Source organism: Atta cephalotes, assembly GCF_000143395.1.
Source record: "Atta cephalotes unplaced genomic scaffold scaffold00003, whole genome shotgun sequence".
Classification (NCBI taxonomy): Eukaryota; Metazoa; Arthropoda; class Insecta; order Hymenoptera; family Formicidae; genus Atta; species Atta cephalotes.
The window spans coordinates 1,096,970-1,119,257 of NW_012130067.1; the positions used below are offsets into that span (position 1 = coordinate 1,096,970).

Sequence of the window (22,288 nt, forward strand, 5' to 3'; positions counted from 1 at the left end):
ATTAGTATTATTATATAGTATATATATATATATATATATATATATATATATATATATATATATATATATATATATATATATATATATATATACAGAAGAATATAAAAAATTATTTATTTAGTAATTTTTATTAAGGAGATTTCTAGTTTAGAATGAAGAAAAATCGTTTTTTCTTAATTGTCAAAATCATAGTCTTAATAATATTTTTAAAACGATTTTACAAAATTCAAATATTTTGCCTTACAGATTTCAAAGAATTGATGTTAGGAACAGCGCAATAGATACTTTTTTCTTACATTTTTAAACATTTTTCCCTTTTCGATTTTGAATTTTTCTTGAATAATACATCTAATTGTAAGTATATTCTTTAATTTAAAAATATAATTTATATATATCGAAATTCGAGGATAATATTATTGCAATAAAACTTTGTGAAAAATTAAGCAATAAAAGTGTAATTTATTTTTTTCATAAAGCAGGTTTTTAAAACGTATAAACGTTTTTAAAGTTTGATTAATTAAAAATGTTGGTAAAAAAGTCATTTGCCTGTAGCTTGTGTACAATAGTATTAAATGTAGAACACTTCGTTATCACCGACACTAAACAAAATATTGCCGCACACTCACATAATCATATAGTAAATGTAAAAAGTATTTGTATAGAGGAAATTATGATAAAGAAACCTTATTTATAGAAACTTTATTTATAGAAAATAAATATTAATCAGGAATTTTACGACGAATACATTGTGTCCTAAGAACATAACCGAAATTAACCGTGTTCATGATCTTAAAATCTAATTTTACTTCTTTACCATTTCTTTCTATTTGTGCTTAGGAAACAGATCATTTTAATCATTCTATATGTATAACTCTATATCATCTATAAAATTCCATATAACTATTTCTTGTAGATGGGTTTGGACATAGAAGAATTGGAAGAACTTGAAGAAGACGCCGGACTCGGTAACGGAGGACTAGGCCGTCTAGCTGCCTGCTTTTTAGATAGTATGGCCACATTAGGTTTAGCCGCTTATGGATACGGTATACGTTATGAATATGGTATATTCGCACAGAAAATAAAAAATGGTGAGCAAATAGAGGAGCCCGACGATTGGCTTAGATATGGCAATCCTTGGGAAAAAGCTCGGCCAGAATTTATGTTGCCAGTAAATTTTTATGGCCATGTAATTGACACTTCAGAGGGCAAAAAGTGGGTGAATACGCAGGTAATAAATCCTTTTAATACATAATACCTTTATACATAGAATGTATGTGTTTAGCAAAAGATTGTTAAATGTTATTTCATTACATATCACAATTTGGCAGAGTTGGGTAAGTTTTTTTAACTAAATTAAGTTAACTTATAAAATTAACTTACAATTAGTTAAGTCAAAAGTTGAATGAACAGAAAACTAATTTAGTTAAACTTACATTAAGACTATATTAATTTAAATAAAAAGTAAATTTTAAAAAACTTCTTTTATTATCAGGATACCTAATTTAAAAAATTAAATTATTTTAAATCACTTTAAATGAAAATTACAATATAGATCAGATACATTTAATATTTTATTTGTAAATTGTATAAAATAACAGATATTTCTTGTACAATAAAAAACTGATTTTTAATATTACTTTTACATAGATATTTTCATATTTTGATGTAAAAGAAAAATAAAATAGAATTTTTAAGAATGTAAGTAATCTTATATCTTCTCTTTGTGCTGGCTATGCTCGCATGTTTTTTGAAAATATGAATTGAAATAAAAAGTTTTTATTCTTTTTTTATCGCTTGTTAGACATGAAATGAGCATGATGCAATAGCGTTCCCTAAATGCAGACTCACGTTTATTTTTGGGCACTACGAGCGTCGCGTCCATCGCACAATCATTGAGCTTTTTCTAATGTTGAAGATTTTATAGACAATAATATTTATAGAGATAAAAAAACTTTAATTTTTTTTTTAAAGAAAAGGTTAATAAATTAAATAATAAGATGAGAAATAACGGTTCAAATGATTAAAAATCAATCTTAAATTAAGGGATTAAGAATCAATTAAATTAAAACTTTAATGTTAATCCACTACAAAACAAAATTGCATTTAAACAAATATTTTGATACTTTTAATATATATGAAGTATTGTCAAGGTTACAACAATCGTATCGATCAAAAATAGCTTAAAGTCACAGATTGGAGAATAAAAAAGTCATGCAAAAAAAATGTCAAATTCATTCTAAATCCAGGAACATTAGTAATATAAAATTAGAGGTACTGTTATACAATTTTGACATTCATTGCAATACTCTCGTAGAGCGTCAACAGTTTAAACGCACTGGTAACGCGACGATGATGCCAATCATTACGATCATCCTGCTTTTAAATTGTGAGATCGTGAGTAACAATAACAGATTTCGTGAGAGTGATACAACACATGAGTAAAAATTTGTGAAAAAGTGAAAATTATATTATATAATTTTTTTTAAAAACAAACTATGATATAACAGTGTTTTATTGTAAAAATAGTTAATTGAATCTAATATTGTCACATAAATAAATTCACATAATATAACTGTAATATAATATGTAATTAAAACACGTAATATGATTAACATAATATAACTTGTAATTAAACTGCTTTGCCAAGTAAAATTAAATCTGTTGTAAATCATATGATTACTATACAAATATTTTTTAAAATAAAATTCCGCCTCTCGAAATGCTCCTAATTGAAGTGTTTACTAATAACAGTTCTTTCATTTCGAAATGTACTCTATCTTATTCATTAAATCGTTACATTACTCTTATTTACTTTTATAATAAGAACATCGGGGTGTTCAATCACAATTTTTTCAGTTTTATTTTTAAGTATATTCAATTAATAATTTTTTACTAGAATTATAAGATGAAATATTATGTCAGAGTTTATTAATAATAGGAATAAACTGATTTGATCTACACATCATTGATTATGACAACGAATCAAATTTTTCTCTATGTGTTTAATGAACTCAAGTTTAGAACAGTTTATTGTTTAGTAAATTTAATAAATTAAAGTTTAAAGATAATTAAATTAAATTAAAAATTAATTCATTTGAAATTAATTGAATTCAATTAAAAGTTATTTATATATTAATTTTTTAACTTATTTTATTTATCTAACTTACTAACTAGTTATTACCCAATTCTGCCATTTAGACTGATCTCTCTTTTTCAAAATGCTGACGTATCTACAATTAGTATAATTAAATGGAAAATATAAAGCTAAAAATCCTGCAAGAGAAAAACATATGGATGACAAAATTATGTATATATGTCGACATTATATTTCAACAAAATTCAAGGCTTGTTCACAAAAATACACAAAGTTAGAAATAAATAATGAATTTCTCGACATTTTAATAAAAAAATATTTCTAAATTTTATAGAAAATCTCTGATTTTGGGATACTTTGTATAAATAATCTGTAATAATAATAATTATCTTATTTTATTTAATATTATTAATACAGGTTATTTTTGCCATGCCGTATGATAGTCCAATTCCTGGCTACAAAAATAATGTTGTTAACACATTGAGGCTATGGTCCGCAAAATCGCCTATAGAATTTAATTTGAAGTTTTGTAAGTATCGAATTTCAATAAGTTCTATGATACAACAATAGTCTTTCTATATTTTGACTCTTCTGTATTATTGACTCTTTCAGTTAACGATGGTGACTATATACAGGCGGTGATTGATCGTAATCTAGCAGAAAATATTTCTAGAGTCCTTTATCCCAACGATAATTTTTTTGAAGGCAAAGAACTCAGATTGAAACAGGAATACTTTATGGTAGCTGCTACTCTGCAAGACATCATCCGAAGATATAAAGCTAGCAAATTCGGCTCAAGGGAGCATCATAGAACTGATTTTAAAGCTTTCCCTGATAAAGTAGCTATTCAACTCAACGATACGCATCCATCCCTAGCTATTCCCGAGCTGATGAGAATCCTTATCGATGTTGAAAGACTCTCTTGGGAGGAGGTATGTTTATCATATGCGTATGACATTATTATCTAGTATCTACATATTAAAAAAAAGAATTTTTTTGAAAATTTGTTAAAATAGGAAAAAAATTATAACTTACAATGTGCAGTTGCATACTTTTTCATACAATTATGTATTTTTATGTGTAAGGTTAATTTATTTTTTTTATTCTATTTTAAAATAATGACTTTGATATAACCTTGAATAAAAAAAACCAAATTAAAATCATTTTAATATTCTTCTAAGAAAAAATAATTTTTATTTAAAACATTTTTTATATTTCTTAATCTGGTAATCTATAAGTTATGCGAATTAAAAGATATCTTATTTTCAAAAAAATACAAAACCTTCGACGTATTTAAAATTTTGATTATTTTGATAAATGATCGATTTTTTCAATATTCAGTTTTTATTTAAATGTACACTTAATAGTGACGCTATTGACAGAATGGATATCATACGAAACAGACATCTTGGAATATCTTAATTTTTAGGCTTGGGATATTACAACACGTACATGCGCCTATACAAATCATACAGTTCTTCCCGAAGCATTAGAAAGATGGCCCACCCATATGTTGGAGAGTATTCTTCCAAGGCATTTGCAGATCATTTATGAGATAAATTACTTGCATCTTAAAAATGTCGCAGCTAAATGGCCTGGCAATATGGACCGTATTCGTCAAATGTCCTTGATAGAAGAGGAAGGTGAAAAGAGAGTCAATATGGCTCATTTGTCAATCGTTGGTAGTCATGCCATAAACGGAGTTGCTCGTATTCATTCAGAAATTCTCAAAGACAGTGTGTACGTAGAATTTTCTTAGTTCTAAATCTAACAATCTGCTTTGAGAAGATTATTGAAACGTTTAATGTGTCTTCCTTTTGTTAGTTTCCGAGACTTTTACGAACTGACACCGGAGAAATTTCAAAACAAGACAAACGGTATCACGCCGAGAAGATGGCTGCTACTTTGTAATCCAAATCTATCCGATATAATTGAAGAAGTCAGTATTCAAATACGTGAAGTATTAATTATAGATTTGGATTTAAAAAAATATTTCAGTTTGATTTTAAATGCACAATTTATTTAATAATAAGTATAATTATTTTAATTGATAACATTATCAAATAAAACGTATTCAAATTTCTGATTTTTATAATTAGGACTTACACATATATATATTTTACATGTATATGATTTTTTTAATAATTTAGAAAATCGGTAGCGAATGGACAGTTCATCTAGAACAATTGGAGCAATTGAAGAAGTGGGCGAAGGATCCGGTATTCCAACGTAACGTTGTTAAAGTCAAACAGGAAAATAAATTGCGACTAGCTCAAACATTAGAGAAAGAATATGGCATTCGGGTTAATCCGGCATCTATCTTTGATATCCAGGTTCGAATACAAATACTGAGACACGTGTTTAATATTTTATGTAAAAGTGTAAAATAATTCCGGAAATAATGATTTCTTAGTTGTTAAAAACCACCACAATTAATATATTGCGTATCCATTTCTCGTCTCTAACATTCACACAATCAAACTAGCACCTCTTGAGAGCCGAATCTTAAACTGCATGAAAAAAAATTCAATAAGGTTTGAGATAATATGATATAAGATCGAATTATGATATTTTGTTAACAGGTGAAGCGTATACACGAATACAAACGACAATTATTGAATTGTTTACACGTCATCACTTTATACAATCGAATAAAAAAAGATCCGTCTGCTCATTTTGTTCCGAGAACTGTGATGATAGGTGGTAAGGCAGCGCCAGGTTATCATCTGGCGAAGAAGATCATTAAACTCATCTGCAGCGTTGCTAATGTTATCAATAATGATCCGATCGTCGGCGATAAGCTCAAGTTAATTTTCCTTGAAAATTATCGCGTGACTCTGGCCGAAAAAATCATACCAGCCGCTGATTTGAGCGAGCAAATTTCGACTGCTGGCACCGAGGCATCTGGCACTGGCAATATGAAATTTATGGTCAGTAATACTTGGCAACGAAATGAAATTTTAGATTACGCATTTGTTTACATATCTGACGAGATAATCTCGATAATAAACTTATTTGACAAACATGAAACCTCGAATAATCTTAATCTTTATCTAATTTATTTAATAAGTATTAACATGTTTATATAATTGCAGTTATTTTTTAAAAATTGTAAATTATAAAATTTGATTTAGATAATGGAGTTCTGCTTTATTTTTAGCTGAATGGCGCATTGACCATTGGTACTTTAGATGGAGCAAATGTAGAAATGGCGGAAGAGATGGGTAATGAAAACATCTTCATTTTTGGTATGACAGTGATGGAAGTAGAGGCTCTACAAAGAAAAGGTTATAATGCATACGATTATTATAACAAATTACCGGAAGCTAAACAGTGTATCGATCAAATCCAAGGAGGATTTTTCAGCCCAAATAATCCTGATGAATTCCGAGATATCGCTGATGTATTGCTTAAGTGGGATAGATTCCTACTCTTGGCTGATTATGAAAGTTATATAAACATGCAGGATCATGTTAGCAAAGTCTATCAGGTACTTAATCTATTATAACTATCTTATAAGCTTTTTGTAAAAAAGACTGACTAGAAAATGTAAATCAAGATATGAGAAATGCCAATTACATCAAAGTTAAATGTTAGACTAATATAAGCACATGTATTTAAAAAAGATTTTTGATTTATCTCAGATATATGACTGCGTACCGATTATTTTCGATCGGTCAATTTCATCACCATTCCTACCTTCTTATTTAAAAAAAATTCTAATTCAAATTTAATTTTAACTTGAAATTTTTATTTCTTAGATCAAGATCTCTATGATACAACAGTCGCTTGTTAATTGTTTCAGGACGAGAACAAGTGGGTAGAAATGGCTATCCATAACATAGCATCATCGGGAAAATTCTCATCAGATCGTACAATAGCGGAGTATGCGCGCGAGATTTGGGGTGTTGAACCGAACTGGCAGAAACTCCCGGATCCACACGACCCTCGTGATATTTAAATAAATTCGCCACTATTTTTTCATAAAATATCTCGATATTGTCTGTCTTCTTTCATAACTACTAATATCCTCCTGTCGTAAACGATAACGTTTAGGACATTAATGCCAAAATAACCATAATTGCACAAAATAGTAGGAATTATTATTTGCAAGTATACAGAATGTTCCAAAATTCGCAAAATACCACAGTGAAAAAGTTTTCAAAAAATTAAAAAAAGATTATTTGTAAATTTTTATTTTAAACAATAGTTTGTGAAATAATTATGATTCATAATTAATAAATTATGGCACATAAGATCAATTACTGTTTATACTTGTTGAAATGTGCGCATATTAATACGAACATGCGATTCATAGACAGATGGTCGAAATATAATTTGTAAGTGACTATATTTAAAGTTTAAATATATAAATAAAGTGTTTAAAGTATAAATTTTAAACCCTTATACCTTTGCAAAAACTATTGCTTTAAATAAAAATATATACAACTTTTTTAATTTTTTGAACACTTGTGATATTTTGATTCGCGAATTTCAAAACACCCTGTATATATCGCGATAATTTCTTACAATGTACTATAAATATTTACAGAAATAAGGGCTTTTTAAATGTTGCCTAAAATGGCACAGATATTGCTAGAATCTTTTTATGTTCACCTTTTTTGTGATGAAACTATATGTAGTGCAGTACTCTAGTTACTAGAGCAGAACTGGGCGATGTCTACACATTTCGACTGATTTTCAGCTTGGCTCTCCTTATCTCATTAATCAGCATGCAGTCTAAATGCCGATTGGCATTCAACCAAATTGAAAATCGGCCGAAATGTATAAATATATAGCCTAGCTTTATATTAGAGTACTATTTTTTTTGTATATAGAATTCAAGAGTGATTTTATCGATAATAATATCATCTGTAAATTAAGAGTACGTTCCATTTTGGGCTTGCTTGCTAAGCTTCATTTATCCTTGTTTAATGTTTGGTAGATAACAAGCATGAACTGATGCCTACAGCGTGTAAACAGAACGCACCCAACATAGCATCTGTTCAAAATTATCATACACATCAACGAGTAGAAAATTTATGAATTAAAATTGAAGATTGGATGAATTACATGGCACAAATTCTAGATATAAATAAATTTAAATTTAGATTAAATTTTTATTGACAGATTAAGAACTATTATATACCTACCTACACAGAACATAATATGTTAGATATCCTCTTTGAGTACTAGGGATATCCATGAATTCCTAATCAACAGCCATTAGATAGATCTACATATCCCATTTGATATCTTGAATTCTTCTCTCTATCTAATTTTAAGTATCTACGTTATCCAATGGATATTTACATAAATATTTTTTTATACCTCTAGCAACACATTCTATATGCTATTATATGTATCTAGATGTCTATTAATAGTTGTCCATATGGATATGTGGATATTCATTAGATGTCTATTATATATTTTGTTCTATGTAAGTAGTTCTTTTTATATGAATGAAGATAGATGAAAAGACTCAATAATTCCTATTAATGAAAGGATTAGAAAAGTGCATGATATACTGACACTATAAACTTTCCTGTAACATCGTGCGATTATATGAGTATATCTATTTCAGATATCGAATCATTCTGATCGTGTTCAATATATTTTTTATTGTGTATGATTCATTCAAAAGTAATTGATAAAAATGCCTTTTCAAGAGTAACAGATTCTTAATCTTGATACGCGAAAATATTCGACAAAACACAAAAAATGTAATGAATTATATGACTGTCTTCTATTTTCAATATTAATAAAAGAAAAAAAGAGAAAAATATACTTATTCTCTATTTCAAGCTTGTCCAATTTGACTTCTGGAGCCAAAGCGCAACCCATTGACACAAAAAATTAAATATAAGTAAGACTTCTAGGGGAAGACTATAAGGAGACTATAAAATGTTGATACACGTCTGAGATGCTTATCAATAGTCCATGAAATCTTACATTGAACTTTTTTGCGTTGATAGGTTTGCATTTTGGCTCCGGAGCTCAAATTGGACAGACCTGCTCTATTTTATCAGGAGATTATCTACACACTAATTGTGTCGTGGCATATAGTTTATATAAGTACTTATGTAATATATTGAAATATATATATATATTAAAATAGTAATATAATGTTTAAATAATATATTGTATGTTATAAGAAGAACATTAGTAACTTGTTGAGAATAAAATCTGTGGTGAATATTCTTGAATACGTTTTTTAGAAAATAATATTTGCATAAAATAGCTTCTCTGCAACACATTATATTGTATATTTTCAACATTGCAAGATACATAATGTAGGATTGCGAAAAAAAATTACTTTATACAAGAAATTACAGTTACAGTTTTGTTGTCGAAAAGTAACTATTGTAGTTACTGTTACAAGTTACTGATTTTAAAAAGTTATTTTAACGACAGTTATTTTTCAGTTATTTTTCTTTTCTGTTATTATCATAAAACAATATAGATAACATTTTGATTTACTATTACTAACAAAGAAAAAAATTTATTTACGTTTTGATATGTTATATAATTTTATTTAAATTTTCTATTCAAAAGTTTATAATCTTTCTATTCCAATTCAAGTAATGTCTTTAATTTTTCTTTAAAAAAAAATATAAACTTGCGTCAATTAAAATTAAAAATTTTTTAAAATAAAATTTATGCACATTATATAATTCAATTAAATCCAAATGAGTGTTTTTGAATTCCGATTCCAAAGATAGTTCTATTTCAAGTGTAAAAATAAAAGGACATAAGAGTCAAGCGCGAAAATTAATGCAATGCAATAATTAGGAAACTGTTCAAACAATTTATTACAATATTTAATTCTGTATTTCATTAAATTTTCTCTCGAAAGATATTTCAAAATTGATTTATAACAATTCTTTCTTACATCAACAATAAATTGACATTTAGAGCACTAGGCTTTGGAATTTTCTTACATGTGTAGTAACTCAAATCATAATTGCAATGATAATATGAGCAAACGAATACGAGAAAAAGAGAGAGGGAGAGGAAAAGCAAGATAACAGTGAAAGAGAGTTTTTCATATACATACCTATACATTATTGACTGCACTAGTTCAGAATTTCTCGTGTGGAAGAAGAAACATATTCTGAGCTAAGGAAAATTTAGCTAAAGAACAGACTTATATATAAATTAAGAACAGGAGAAAGAATCGAAAATAATATTATTAATTTGGTTATTAAATAATTTCGGTATTATAATTTTTATATATAATTATAAACTTTATAGAATTTGATCTTGATTTCGGTTCATTAAAACAAAAAAAAATCAGGATTATAGAACGGTTTTCTGATTCCGTTTTTCAGTCTGGGTTTCTGATTCCATTATACATTCTTAAAAAAATTGTTCTCGAAGGTGATAAAATTTTTTTTTTTAGAAAGGAATGTCCTTTTTAATATTATAATTAACTTCCATATTTGATGTGTTACTAATACATATTAATTGTCATGTCATTGAGTTGACATAAAAAAGATTATTTTTAAGCAAACACTGTTTTAATTATTTTGTATTTCGAGTCAGATTTAATATAAGTAATCATTTCGCTTTTCAATATAATTTCAATTGATCTCTAATTAAAATATAGTTACTGAACTGTATCTCAGAATATAAAATAACAATATTTTGATGAAGTATTATTTAATATGCTCTTGAAATTTGAATAATAAGAGAATTTCAAAAGAATGAAATTGAGCATCATCGAATGAAAGAACTGCGAATCTAATTGATATGCATGATACTGTGACCTCAAAAATAGGTTCGGAAAACCCGGGAAATATACTAAGAAGCTAAGAAGAACTATGAATCTGGAGACATGGTAGTCTTAAAACAAGCGAACAAATTAACTGCTGATATTTTCATGAGAATCTATTTTTTTATGAGCTGTTATATTTTAATATTTCAGTAAGTATTAACTACGAATATATGATATATACATATCTGTATATGTATACATTAATATGTAACCATAATATTGTTTAAATACATACACACATTAATTTTAATTTTAATTCAAAATTATGTACACTATACATACATACATATATTTATTTAATTATTATATACACTGTTCAAATTTGCAGTTTCTCATAAAACCGCGCGTCTTAATGAATATATAATATTTTCCTCTGTGTTTTCACTTAAATCATACATTTTTATATTTTTAATATATCGAATAAGAGATTATACATTCCTTATGCTTATTACGTCTTTCTTCTGAATATAATATATTTATATATAATATATACATAAAAAAGATTAATATTAAAATATCAGAATTATCCAAATAGAAAGAAAGCACAATGTGAAGAAATGGAGATAACGATAGGAATAACATGATTTCAACCCATCAGAGATTGTGTATTTCAGTGTATTCAATTTCTCAAGAGTTAAAACCGTGTTATTCCTATCGCTATCGCTATTCCCTCGCATTTTATCTGGAGCTTAATCCTGTTCGAAGTATGTAAATGCCAACGAAATCGTGTAAAATGTTTTACATGGACAAAAAATGATTCAATATATTTTTCGCCTCTTTTCTAAAATAAAAGTGAGGAAAATGAATTTTTTTAGAGTTGCACAATCTTTTTTTAAATACGCGGAAGTAAATTTGTATTTTCATTTCTTTTTTTTCAAAGAGGCTTTGTAAAAGTCACATAATGAAAACCGATGTAATGTTGCGATTATCATAAATCGACAGGATATCATTAAACAAAAATTATTGGGCAGACTGGTATGTGTGTGATTTAGAAATAATGTTATGCCATCAACAGCCAGCAGATGAATATCACTGCTAACCACAAAAATACTTTGGATAAAAACTGCTCTTCCTCAAATTGTGGTGTACCTCTCGGAGCTGCAAACGATAATTTTGTTCTAAATTATTATCTTAATTATTTCTTAATTATTATTGCAATATACATATAATGATATGCCTTGTGATCAAGCAAAAGGATTCGCAGAATAAAAACACTTTAATTGCTATCTTGCCATAGCCAGAAAGCGCGTATATGTGTGTGCGTGCGCCAGAGTCGCTTCTATTAATGTTTTACCTAAGGGTGCGGTCGAGTTGCTGCTACGAATGCATCGAAGCATTTGATTGATCAAATAGAAAAAATAATTTTATTAATTGATCAGTCAAAAAATATTGCAATCTAAAAGGCTCTTGGAACATGTTCACACAACAGTACCATTCATAAAATCAAGGATTGCGATTTTCTTGCATTTCACAAAAGTTCAAGTATCTCAGTGAGAAAAATCATAGGAAAGTTTTTGAAAATGAATTTTAAAAAGGAAGAATAGAACTTCAAACTGGTATTGAACATTTTGTCTCTGTGATGTTTTTTTCCTAAATTACATAAAATTGAAAATTGATCTTTTAATATTTTTATTATTTTTTTAAACACTACCTGAATGGAACATCATCAGACAATTTAACAAATAAGTATTTATCATAAACTCTCTAAACTTTAAAACGCTTTTTGGAAAAAGTTGCTATGATTATTTTTCGCAGATACTGAATTTCTTGTGCAAAAATTTACTTTTTCTACAATGTCTTTTATTTCAAAACTAAAAACTTTACGGAAAAATGCATCAGAAAAGAATATTTTTTATAATGTGTTCGCATAAATTTTTGTCAAATTTTTTAAAAACTTTTTCGATGTCAATAATTATTTAAAAAATACATTTTATCCATTTTTTTATAATTTACTTCGAAGACATGTCAGTAGAGTTCTCAATGTCAGCGCATAAATAAATATATACTATTTTAAAAATACCTTGAAAAAAAAATTTTTTTTTGATAAATTTATGTTATGATTATTTTTTACGAAGTCATTGTTATTAAATTGTATGATATTTGGAATCCAAATTCGATGATTCAACTAGCTAGATCTTCTGCAACATATCTGATTTTTTATTAAAAATTTAAATTATTTTTGTATATTATAAAAATTTATCACCGTTTTTAATTCACGATTATTTTGAATGATGAAAATGTGCGTTCCACTCAATGAATATGACTCTGTTTTTCGCAAAGAGGAACTTTTCCGTAAATCGAATTAAAACGGATTGCACATGAATACAGCCGAATAATAATAACAGTACGAGTACTTTTAATTAAAAAGATTTAATTATTATATAGTGATTATTTCTCATTAAATTGAATATTTTTGCGCAATTCTTTCCGCGCTCACTCCAAAATAGCTTGATAATATCTTGAAAATTCATTACATTTTTATTACATAGTAATTATATTTAACATATATGTAAATTCTATATATACACATATCTAACTGTTACATACATATATGTACATATGCATATATATAAAATATGTGTATACATACAATATATATGTATATATATACATACAATAACAAGTGATAATATTAGGGTAACTCCGATATGTAAATCACATTTATCAAAAACTTAATTTATTAAGTACTTTCTTATGTTTAAAATAAATATATTACACTAACTAAAATGTTACACTATTTATTATTATAGAAAGAACGAGAAATACAAAATATTTAGTTTTTATATTTAAAAGAGAAACGTTTTAAAATTCTTGCATTTTTGCCATATATCATAGGGATCTTAAAATATACTTAAAATATTTATAAAAAATTCACAAATAATAATTAGAAACAAGACGTAAAATGACACAGTAACTTATAGAATGTATTTACAAAGTTTTATCAAGGAACAAGAATAATGAATACGTATAGGAAATAATGAATAATTATTATATATAATTGTTATATATAAAACAAAGATATTATTATATATAACAAAGAGTGGAGCTAAACATTTGTATTTTACTCTATTTTTTATCATCCCTCTATATTTATGTATCACCAAATGTCATTAAGTCTTTTGCACTTCTTATAATAATTATTTGATGTGGATACGTAGTGTTATTTACTGTAATGATAAATGATTCAATTGATGATAATTTTATTAATATTAATAATAAAAAAAAGTGAAATTATAATTAATATAATTCTAATATATAACAAGGCGTATATTTATAACAAATTAGTTCTGTGTACCATAATGGAAGAAACCCAGATGTGCTCATTCTCGAATTTCGTATGGTTCTGCGCAGATACCAATGCAACCATTTAAATAGTTTCACCACAATAATTTTGAAATGACATGTCGAGGGATACTCACGAGAATTATTTCTGATATCAACGATATATTATTAAAGACCGTTGATTTTATGGAAGTTTGGTTACGTAACTGTAAAAATTGAAGTTAAAGACCGGTTATTCCATCTTCGAATAAATTATGTAGTAATTTATCTACTGAATAAACAAAAAATAAAAAAGTAAGAGAGTAAGAGAGTAAGAAACAGTGAGCTGAAATTTATCGAAAGATAGAACAGTCCAGCCTAAGAGTAAGAAATTGATAATATATAGTACTAATTTTATGATTATCTTGGCGTATGCCTAATTCAAATAATTGCAATATAGCGAATAAGATGTCACGTTCTGACGACAGCTATTAGAAAATGCATGCACAATATTACACCTGAATATATATATTTTCTTCCACAATGGTCTGTATATTAGGCCCACTTCTTCTATTCTTTTTCATTTCTGCGGTGTAAATCTTCGCGCGGCGTAAATATCGAAGTTACCCTATTATATGAATTCTATTTCAATTTATTTGTAATCATATGACATATCTATAATATATTGTTACGTTTATGAAACCTTTAGTTCGAGCGGACATTGAGAAAACAGTCACGGAACGTTATCTGTATTCAGATTCCCACCAGAGTACTACTAAAGCATCTTTTTATCCTTGTTGCTCACCAAATATGAAACTAATACCGTTTTCCCTTGACTGCACTAGTGCACACTGATGAGTGTATATTAAAGCCATTGTACGCTTATTTAATGTGAGTGTAAATGTGAAAGGCAAATATTTCGTATTATAAAATACATTATTTAACAATACAATAAAATGTATTGAGAACTTTATTTATTTGTTTTATACTTATATTAAACATACATTTTTATGTCAATTTGTGTATAACGATTTTAACATGCACATGTGCATTAATATAGCCGAGGGAAAACTCTAAGAGGCTGCGCACAATTAAGGAATAAAAACAGAGAATAGGAACAAAAATAGAGAATAAGAATTTCAACCAATCAGAAACCATGCACTATGGAATGTACAATTTCTGATAAATTGAAAATATTGAAATTCTTATTCTCTATTCTTGTTCCTATTCTTTGTTTCTATTCCTTGATTGTGCGCAGTTTCTAAAAGAATACCTGAAGTGCACTCGGATGGGAATCTAAATCGATCTATAGGCCTGTTCTTTTTGGCTGAACTTTGCACCAGTTTATCTTTCTTCCTCTTCTTTTCTGCTGGAGAGAAAAAGAAAAAAAATGAACTGGTGCAAAAGTCAGCCAAAAAGAAGGCCTCATTCATCCATGATGAATCGATCGATCCATAGTATTGTCATGCCGTTGACATCTGATTGGTCGAAATTCGTCTATCTCCACTTCGCTATGCGCACTGCTTCACTTTACGGATTCCACCATAGATCGATCCATGATATTTAGAAAAAAATAAATCGAGTGCAGTCGATCGGATTTGACAGACTCGAATTTGAATAAGCTATTGACATAGACGCGCTTGTATTTCTTTATTGAATAAAAATCTTGAGAATTTTTTTGATAAAGTGTTCCTTTTTTTCCAAGAGCGCGACATAATATCTTCGCACGAGTGTGCGAAGGTGTTGCGAGGAATGTCTCATTTGAGAACGGTGGACGCGACAATATAAAATATCTATAAAAAATATTATATCTTTATCTTTATTTATATATCTTTTCGATCACTTAATTTAAAATTGATGTGGTAATTAATATACAATAAATAAATATATAAAAATGGGCTAAAAATGATCCATATGAAGTGAAAAATTTTTATAAGGATAAATTTAAAGCATGTATAAGGTCGTTAATATTTTAATAACAATTTAGAAAATGAATTTTTACATAAAAATTACAAAAAGATTCGATTTGCAAAAATCAATATATTAACTTTTTTTAAAAAACTTTTTAAAACTTAAAAAGTTCGTTTTAAAAGCTTGTTTGTTAAATCAAATTTTAAATAAAAAGAACCTTACATTCTTGGTTAAAGCAGACCTTAGTACTTAAATATATTTTTTGTGTGAATTTATATACTTTCCGTTTCTGCGTATCGCACCGAATGTAGTTCTTCTTAGTAAAAAAAATTTAATTTATTCATATCGGTCTAATAATCGCTTCATATTGCTTGTCCGTTAAATTTTGGTCAATGATGTTCCATTCAGGTTAAAGCGCTTCAAAAAATAATAAAAATATAAAAAAAAAATATCAATTTTCAATTTTATGTAATTTAATAATAAAATATTGTACTATCTTGGATAATGCTAAAAGCAGGATATCTATTAGGTGTACAAATTAATTCTCGGCCCCTACCTTTCAGCGACTTCAGAATCATTTAAGTTGAACTTTCTCCGCCCTTTCTACAGTCATTTTGCTTTCCAGTCATTTTCCATCTTTAAAATGAGATACAATATTTGATCTTCCTGAAATATTAGCAGTAAACACGATGTTGTTCGAAAAGCAACATTTGAGGCACTGTTTTCTTTTCGCATTTCAAACTTAAAAAAAAAAAAAAAAAAAAAAAACGACTACTAAGGCGGAAGAAATGATTTCTTCGACTTTGAGCAAAAATGCTGTATCGCACGTGTAAAAAATGGTTCCAACAGTTTCGAGAAGAAAATTTCGACCTTGAGGATCGTGAACGCTCGGTCAACCAAAAAAAGTAAAAGACGAGGAGTTGGAGAACATTTTGGACGAGAATTCTTGCCAAACCCAATCGGAACTTGCAAATGCGCTTGGAATAACACAGCAAGACGTTTCCTATTGCCTAAAACAGCTAGGGAGGATTCGCAACAAATGTCAATGAGTCCCTCATAAGCTTACTCCTGAAAACAAAAGCAAATGTCTGCTCTCTTCTTGCTTTCTAAATTCAAGAAAAAGGACTTTTTGCACAAAATTGTTACTTGCAATAAAAAGTGGATATTATACGATAATTCTAAAAGGCGAAAATCATATCCATTCAGATGAGCCATTAAACCGAGCATCACAAAAGCGAATATCCATACAAAAAAGGTTGCTATGAATTTGGTGAGATCAGAAGGGTGTAATCCAATTGTTTGCTCCAACAAGATCAAACTGTGACAGCTGAGCCCTTATCAACAGCAATTTGTGTAAATGACGCTCTTGAAGAAAAAAGGCCATTTACTGACAGTGGAAGAAAAAAGGTGATACTGCTCGGCCTATACAACAAAAAATACTCTGGAAACCATCCCCAATTTAGGCTGGGAAATTCTCCCTCATGCGTATTCTCCAGATTTAGCCCCTTCAGATTATCATCTATTTTGAGCCCTACAACATCACCTAACTGATTCTCGATTCAAGTCCGTTGAAGAGGACGAACAAAGCCTTGATGAATTCATTAATTCAAAGCCACCATCATTTTTTCGATCTGGAATCTGCCAATTACTTGAGAGATGGAAAAAATGTATAAACAACGAGAGAGATTAGTTTGAAGATTGAGTTTGTACTCATGTTTTTATAAATAAATGTCAAAGTTGGTCAAAAAAGGCCGAGAATTAATTTGTACACCTAATACATGTACGTCCACGCACGCGCGCATTCACGCACATAATCGTGTTCAATTCTGATCAAACTCCATGCAGTTCATATAGGAAAGAGAGTTACAATCATAATTTTAGCTAATGATAGCGTTATCATAAATTTGAAATAAATCAGCAAAAATTAATCGCATCGAGTTTGATAAAAAAACATTTTAAAGATAAAGTTCTATACTTTCATGTGCATTTTGTTCTGTTAGGTTGGGATATCTGATTCACGTCATACACTGTCGCAACCCCAGACCTTTGATTATCAATTTTGTGCTTCTTCCTTTTGTTCATCGTTTTAAAATAATAATTGAGCACAATTGTGTTATTTAAATATTCTTAAAGTGTATTTAAAACTTCGTTTTGCATTTTTAAACATTTTTTATCTTTATTATTTATTAAGTTATGATCATTAAAAATTTGGTAAATTTTTCCTAATTTTTAATGTATTGCTTTTTTTAAGAGTGAGTGTATGTACACGTATGAGAAACATGTATAAGCATTTTTTATTATGTTATGATTAACTATAACTGTTATTTATACTCTGTACTCCAACGAAAAAGTTATTCTTCGCACATAGGAGGCAAAGTGAACGTTTATACGTAAATATAGCATGCTCAGACTTAGAGGATTGAACGGATGAAATAATCCTCGTTATATCGCCTCCTACGAAATGTGGTAAATTTGTCATTGAATAGAATATAGATGTCTTTATTCCGACCAATTAATGATAATAATTAGATATATTACTGTAAAAAAAGAGAAATCATTAAAATTTGGTAAAGAGATAATAGAAATTGTAATGATTCATTAGTTTTTGAGTACCGTAACGATAACCAGTAACGATAACAAGTTAATAATAACAATAAAAAGTAATTTTTAGAAAAAGAAAAGAACGATAACAAGTTACTTTTATAAAATAATTTTTTTCAAACCTATAAATATCTATATTAATTTATATCTTATATCTATTTAACTCTTATATCTTATATCTATTTATAATGTTCTAACCAACGTTAAATGGAAAATGTACTTGCAAAATGACCAAATTAATAAAAAATATTTTTAAGTAGATTAATTTCTACATTTTGAGCTGTATAGAACGATTTGTGAACATGTTAAAATGTTAAAAGGAAATACTAAATTCATAATTCTCTTGCAATCTGAATAGCTAAAATCGGGAATCACAAAATCAAATAAAAATATTAATTATTAAAAATATACTAATCAAAATGTTTTAACAAATCGAATCAACTTTTATTTCTTTCTTCGAATCTAAATCGAATCACAGCGACGAAACTAATTTAGTTTTTTAAAAACTGAATGACTGAATGTTCTTAATCTAGTATATCATATTTTTAGTATGATGCTCTTTTTTGTAAACATCAGAATAAGATCAGAAAAAGAGTACTGAAATACATAAATAATAACATTTAAACTGTATAGTTAGAGTAGAGATGTGCAAATTATTCAAATATAAATCAAATCAGAGCACTTATTATGAATCTATTCGAAAACAATTCCAATTTGGAATACTTTCGTCTTTCACTTATCCTATGATGGACATGGACAATTGTATTTGAATCGATCAGAAAGTTTTCTCACATCCCAGCGACCGGACATGTACCTGTGTCCGAACATCATATTTATTATTAATCTTAAATATTTTTTATTATAATATTATAACTTAACTGTGTATTTAAAAATTATTTTAAAAAACTTCGAGATTAATAATAATATAAAGTTTTATGTAAATGTCCGGACATAGATACATGTTTTTGAAACATGTTTACTTTATATGTTTTGCATACAAGTTAGAATTCTATATGAATATAAATTAAAATACAAATAAATTTAGAATATTATTTAATGTTTTATAAATAACATTCAACATCAACGATAATTCTTCGCTTTTCTATTTTATAATTTTAGATATTAAATCCAAATTCTATTAATAATTTGCCTTGATACATTTTTAAAGGAAAGCTTGTATTCAAACATAACTTTTCTTTTTATTAATATATATATCACACTCTTATAAAATTAATTTATGAATTGATGAATTTTATTAAATTATTAATCTAATGTTCGCACACTTGCTTTTAAAGCACTTGCTTCATCTAAAAATCACAAAATTCATCATTACCGACATAGTTTTTGTACACACGCGGGAAATATTTATTTCTTTTTCATAATCTGATTTTTTTGGAAGAGTGAATTCCAAGTCAGTCCTGAAATTGCAGGGATTTTCAGTTTTTCAGGAGTTTTTCAGGATATTAAATTCTAGGATAATTTCAAGGATATTCAAAGATCTGGATATTCAAAGAGCTGGATATTTCGATAATACATGTATCTACATGTATAATTCCAAAAACAAAAAATCATACTGAAATGAATCAAAATATATTTTAAAAGTACTTCCGTATGGTAATGAAATTTGTAGAAAAAAATTTGATACCGGCTACAACATAAAAATCTACAAAATTATTTTTGCATTATTAAAAAAAATTCATTTTTCTCACAATTGTAGCATGCATAACCAAATTTTGTCAACAACTTCGCATCCGATAAGCAAAGATATGTCGAAAATAATTATTCACATTGTGTATTACAAAAAAAGAAATTTTGTCGGACAGTATATAATAAATTCCTTTTGATCAATTACATTTGAATCCACTAATTTAAATATCAGACTTTTGAAATTAGAATCAAATTCAGTACTCCGAAAAGAGTCTTGCATAAGTTTTGTTAAAAAGCTCCTATCCTCAAAGAGTTAAAACAGCATTGATCAAAATTAATCAATTATACGAAAAAAAAGCACATGAAGATAAGTTTTACCTTATAATTTCACAATTACTTTTCAATATCTTTCCCCTTAAATTTACGATAAGTTACCTGCACTTGGTCGTGTTTCTCCAAAGTTAAAAGTCGATGTAAAAAAAGCAAACGGAAAAGTGCCAATGCCGAACGACATATAGGAACCATCACCAAAACCAAAGCCGGGAAAACCGACATGGGCTTCTGGTTCTGACCTTTGACCGGCCGGGCGTGGCGGCACATTATTCCTGAAGCATAAATCATATTTTTTTTATTAAACTTATATTATTTAACATAATATTTATAATTTATAATATTCAATTTTGACAAAAAAGAAACGAATTGTACCTCGGGTCTTCATGCTTTGCTGCACCACGTCCATATAATGGAATGACTTTATCTTTGCTTATTGCAGCTTTGCATACTGGACAAACCTGCCTGGTAGGTCTGGTCTCTAACCACTGATGCAGACATGGCCAACTGTATAATATTACCATATATATTATTTAAATAAAAAATAGAGAATAATGCAGTCTTCGACATGCTATATTATTATAAAATAAATACCAAAACAGATGACCGCACATACTGACTACTGCATCTTTTGCGGTATCCAAACAGATATTGCACTCAAAAATTCTCTCATCCTTTTCTTTTTCCTCAGTAGAACCTGCAGATCCTGATGACTTAGACGAACCAGCTTGTTCCCTTGTCCTGCTCATCCTTTAAATATGTATATATTTAAAATTTAATAAATATTCTTACGTTTTAAACAATAAACAATAAAAAATCTTTCAATGCATTAATACTATACAATTTTGAAACACTTTGCATATTTATTATATTATTTCTATTAATGTATATAGCTAGTAGTTACAATTAAGAATTCATAATTTACAAATATTAATATCATGTGATATTTGTGCAAACATATATTTATATGTTTATTTTTTTTATTTATATGTTTATTTATATATTTATTATATTTATAATTATAAATATGATTAAATATGGCTTATTATACAAATTATTATGTTATAAGACATAAGTTTGATAAAGATTACAAAGATTACCGAACATATTTGCAAGATTATACTATAAGATTTTTTAAATATCTCATATATAAATAATTTTTTGATAAAAATACCAAAACTTTTATGCACAGAATAATGAATCAACTGATAATAATATAATAATAATAACTTAATAATTATTGATAAAATTGATAATGAAATTATTAATGCATTATCAATTTTGTCATTTAATTAATGAACACGACAAATAATTTCTGATAAATAATTATTTTATCTTTTTCAATATTTAATATTGAATTTAATTTAAATATTCTTAAAAAATTAATAAATTAAAAAAATTATTGTATCTTTCTTACTTATCTTACAAAAGTTCATCAAAGGACAAAAACAAATCCCCTCCCTATTCTTCTGTATCTTATGACTCTACTACGTCATTCTATTTGTAAGGTTACTAAATTATTATACATATTTATGTGCAATTATACTATTTAATTTCTTTATTGAAAGAACTACGTCCTTTTGTATCTTTTTAATATATTATTCTAAATGTTTATTTCCCCCTTTTTATGAAAAACTTGAAATAACAGATCACTTTATTTTTCTTAC

At 27.5% G+C, this 22,288-nt stretch overlaps 2 protein-coding genes across 2 annotated transcripts in view; one reads left to right on the forward strand and one right to left on the reverse strand.

Moving 5' to 3' along the window:
* The window catches only part of LOC105624882 (glycogen phosphorylase), a 13,621-nt gene extending 6,566 nt beyond the window's left edge, over nucleotides 1-7,055 (forward strand). Inside the window, exons 3-11 of the mRNA XM_012206236.1 lie at nucleotides 914-1,228; nucleotides 3,512-3,623; nucleotides 3,707-4,026; nucleotides 4,524-4,834; nucleotides 4,919-5,033; nucleotides 5,245-5,427; nucleotides 5,677-6,024; nucleotides 6,255-6,584; nucleotides 6,900-7,055. Of these exons, the coding sequence (XP_012061626.1) occupies nucleotides 914-1,228; nucleotides 3,512-3,623; nucleotides 3,707-4,026; nucleotides 4,524-4,834; nucleotides 4,919-5,033; nucleotides 5,245-5,427; nucleotides 5,677-6,024; nucleotides 6,255-6,584; nucleotides 6,900-7,055 (2,190 nt within the window). The remainder of the gene's footprint in view (nucleotides 1-913; nucleotides 1,229-3,511; nucleotides 3,624-3,706; nucleotides 4,027-4,523; nucleotides 4,835-4,918; nucleotides 5,034-5,244; nucleotides 5,428-5,676; nucleotides 6,025-6,254; nucleotides 6,585-6,899) is intronic.
* A 4,816-nt stretch (nucleotides 7,056-11,871) lies between these two features.
* LOC105624894 (E3 ubiquitin-protein ligase RNF185-like) lies at nucleotides 11,872-21,370 on the reverse strand. Its single transcript, XM_012206242.1, has 4 exons — nucleotides 21,216-21,370; nucleotides 20,997-21,128; nucleotides 20,727-20,896; nucleotides 11,872-11,969 (listed from the first exon to the last, which is right to left on the reverse strand). Exons 1-4 carry the CDS (start codon nucleotides 21,368-21,370, stop codon nucleotides 11,872-11,874), a joined length of 555 nt encoding a protein of 184 aa, XP_012061632.1.
* Nucleotides 21,371-22,288: the final 918 nt, after the last annotated feature.

What these genes read in the sequence shown, in the direction of transcription:
- LOC105624894 (XM_012206242.1), bottom strand. Translation starts at nt 21,370, where the DNA reads ATGAGCAGGACAAGGGAACAAGCTGGTTCGTCTAAGTCATCAGGATCT. An exon ending in ATGTGCGGTCATCTGTTTTG is followed by an intron (nt 21,129 to 21,215) that starts GTATTTATTTTA and finishes AATATTATACAG; the next exon opens with TTGGCCATGTCTGCATCAGT. An exon ending in GCAAAGCATGAAGACCCGAG is followed by an intron (nt 20,897 to 20,996) that starts GTACAATTCGTT and finishes TTTATGCTTCAG; the next exon opens with GAATAATGTGCCGCCACGCC.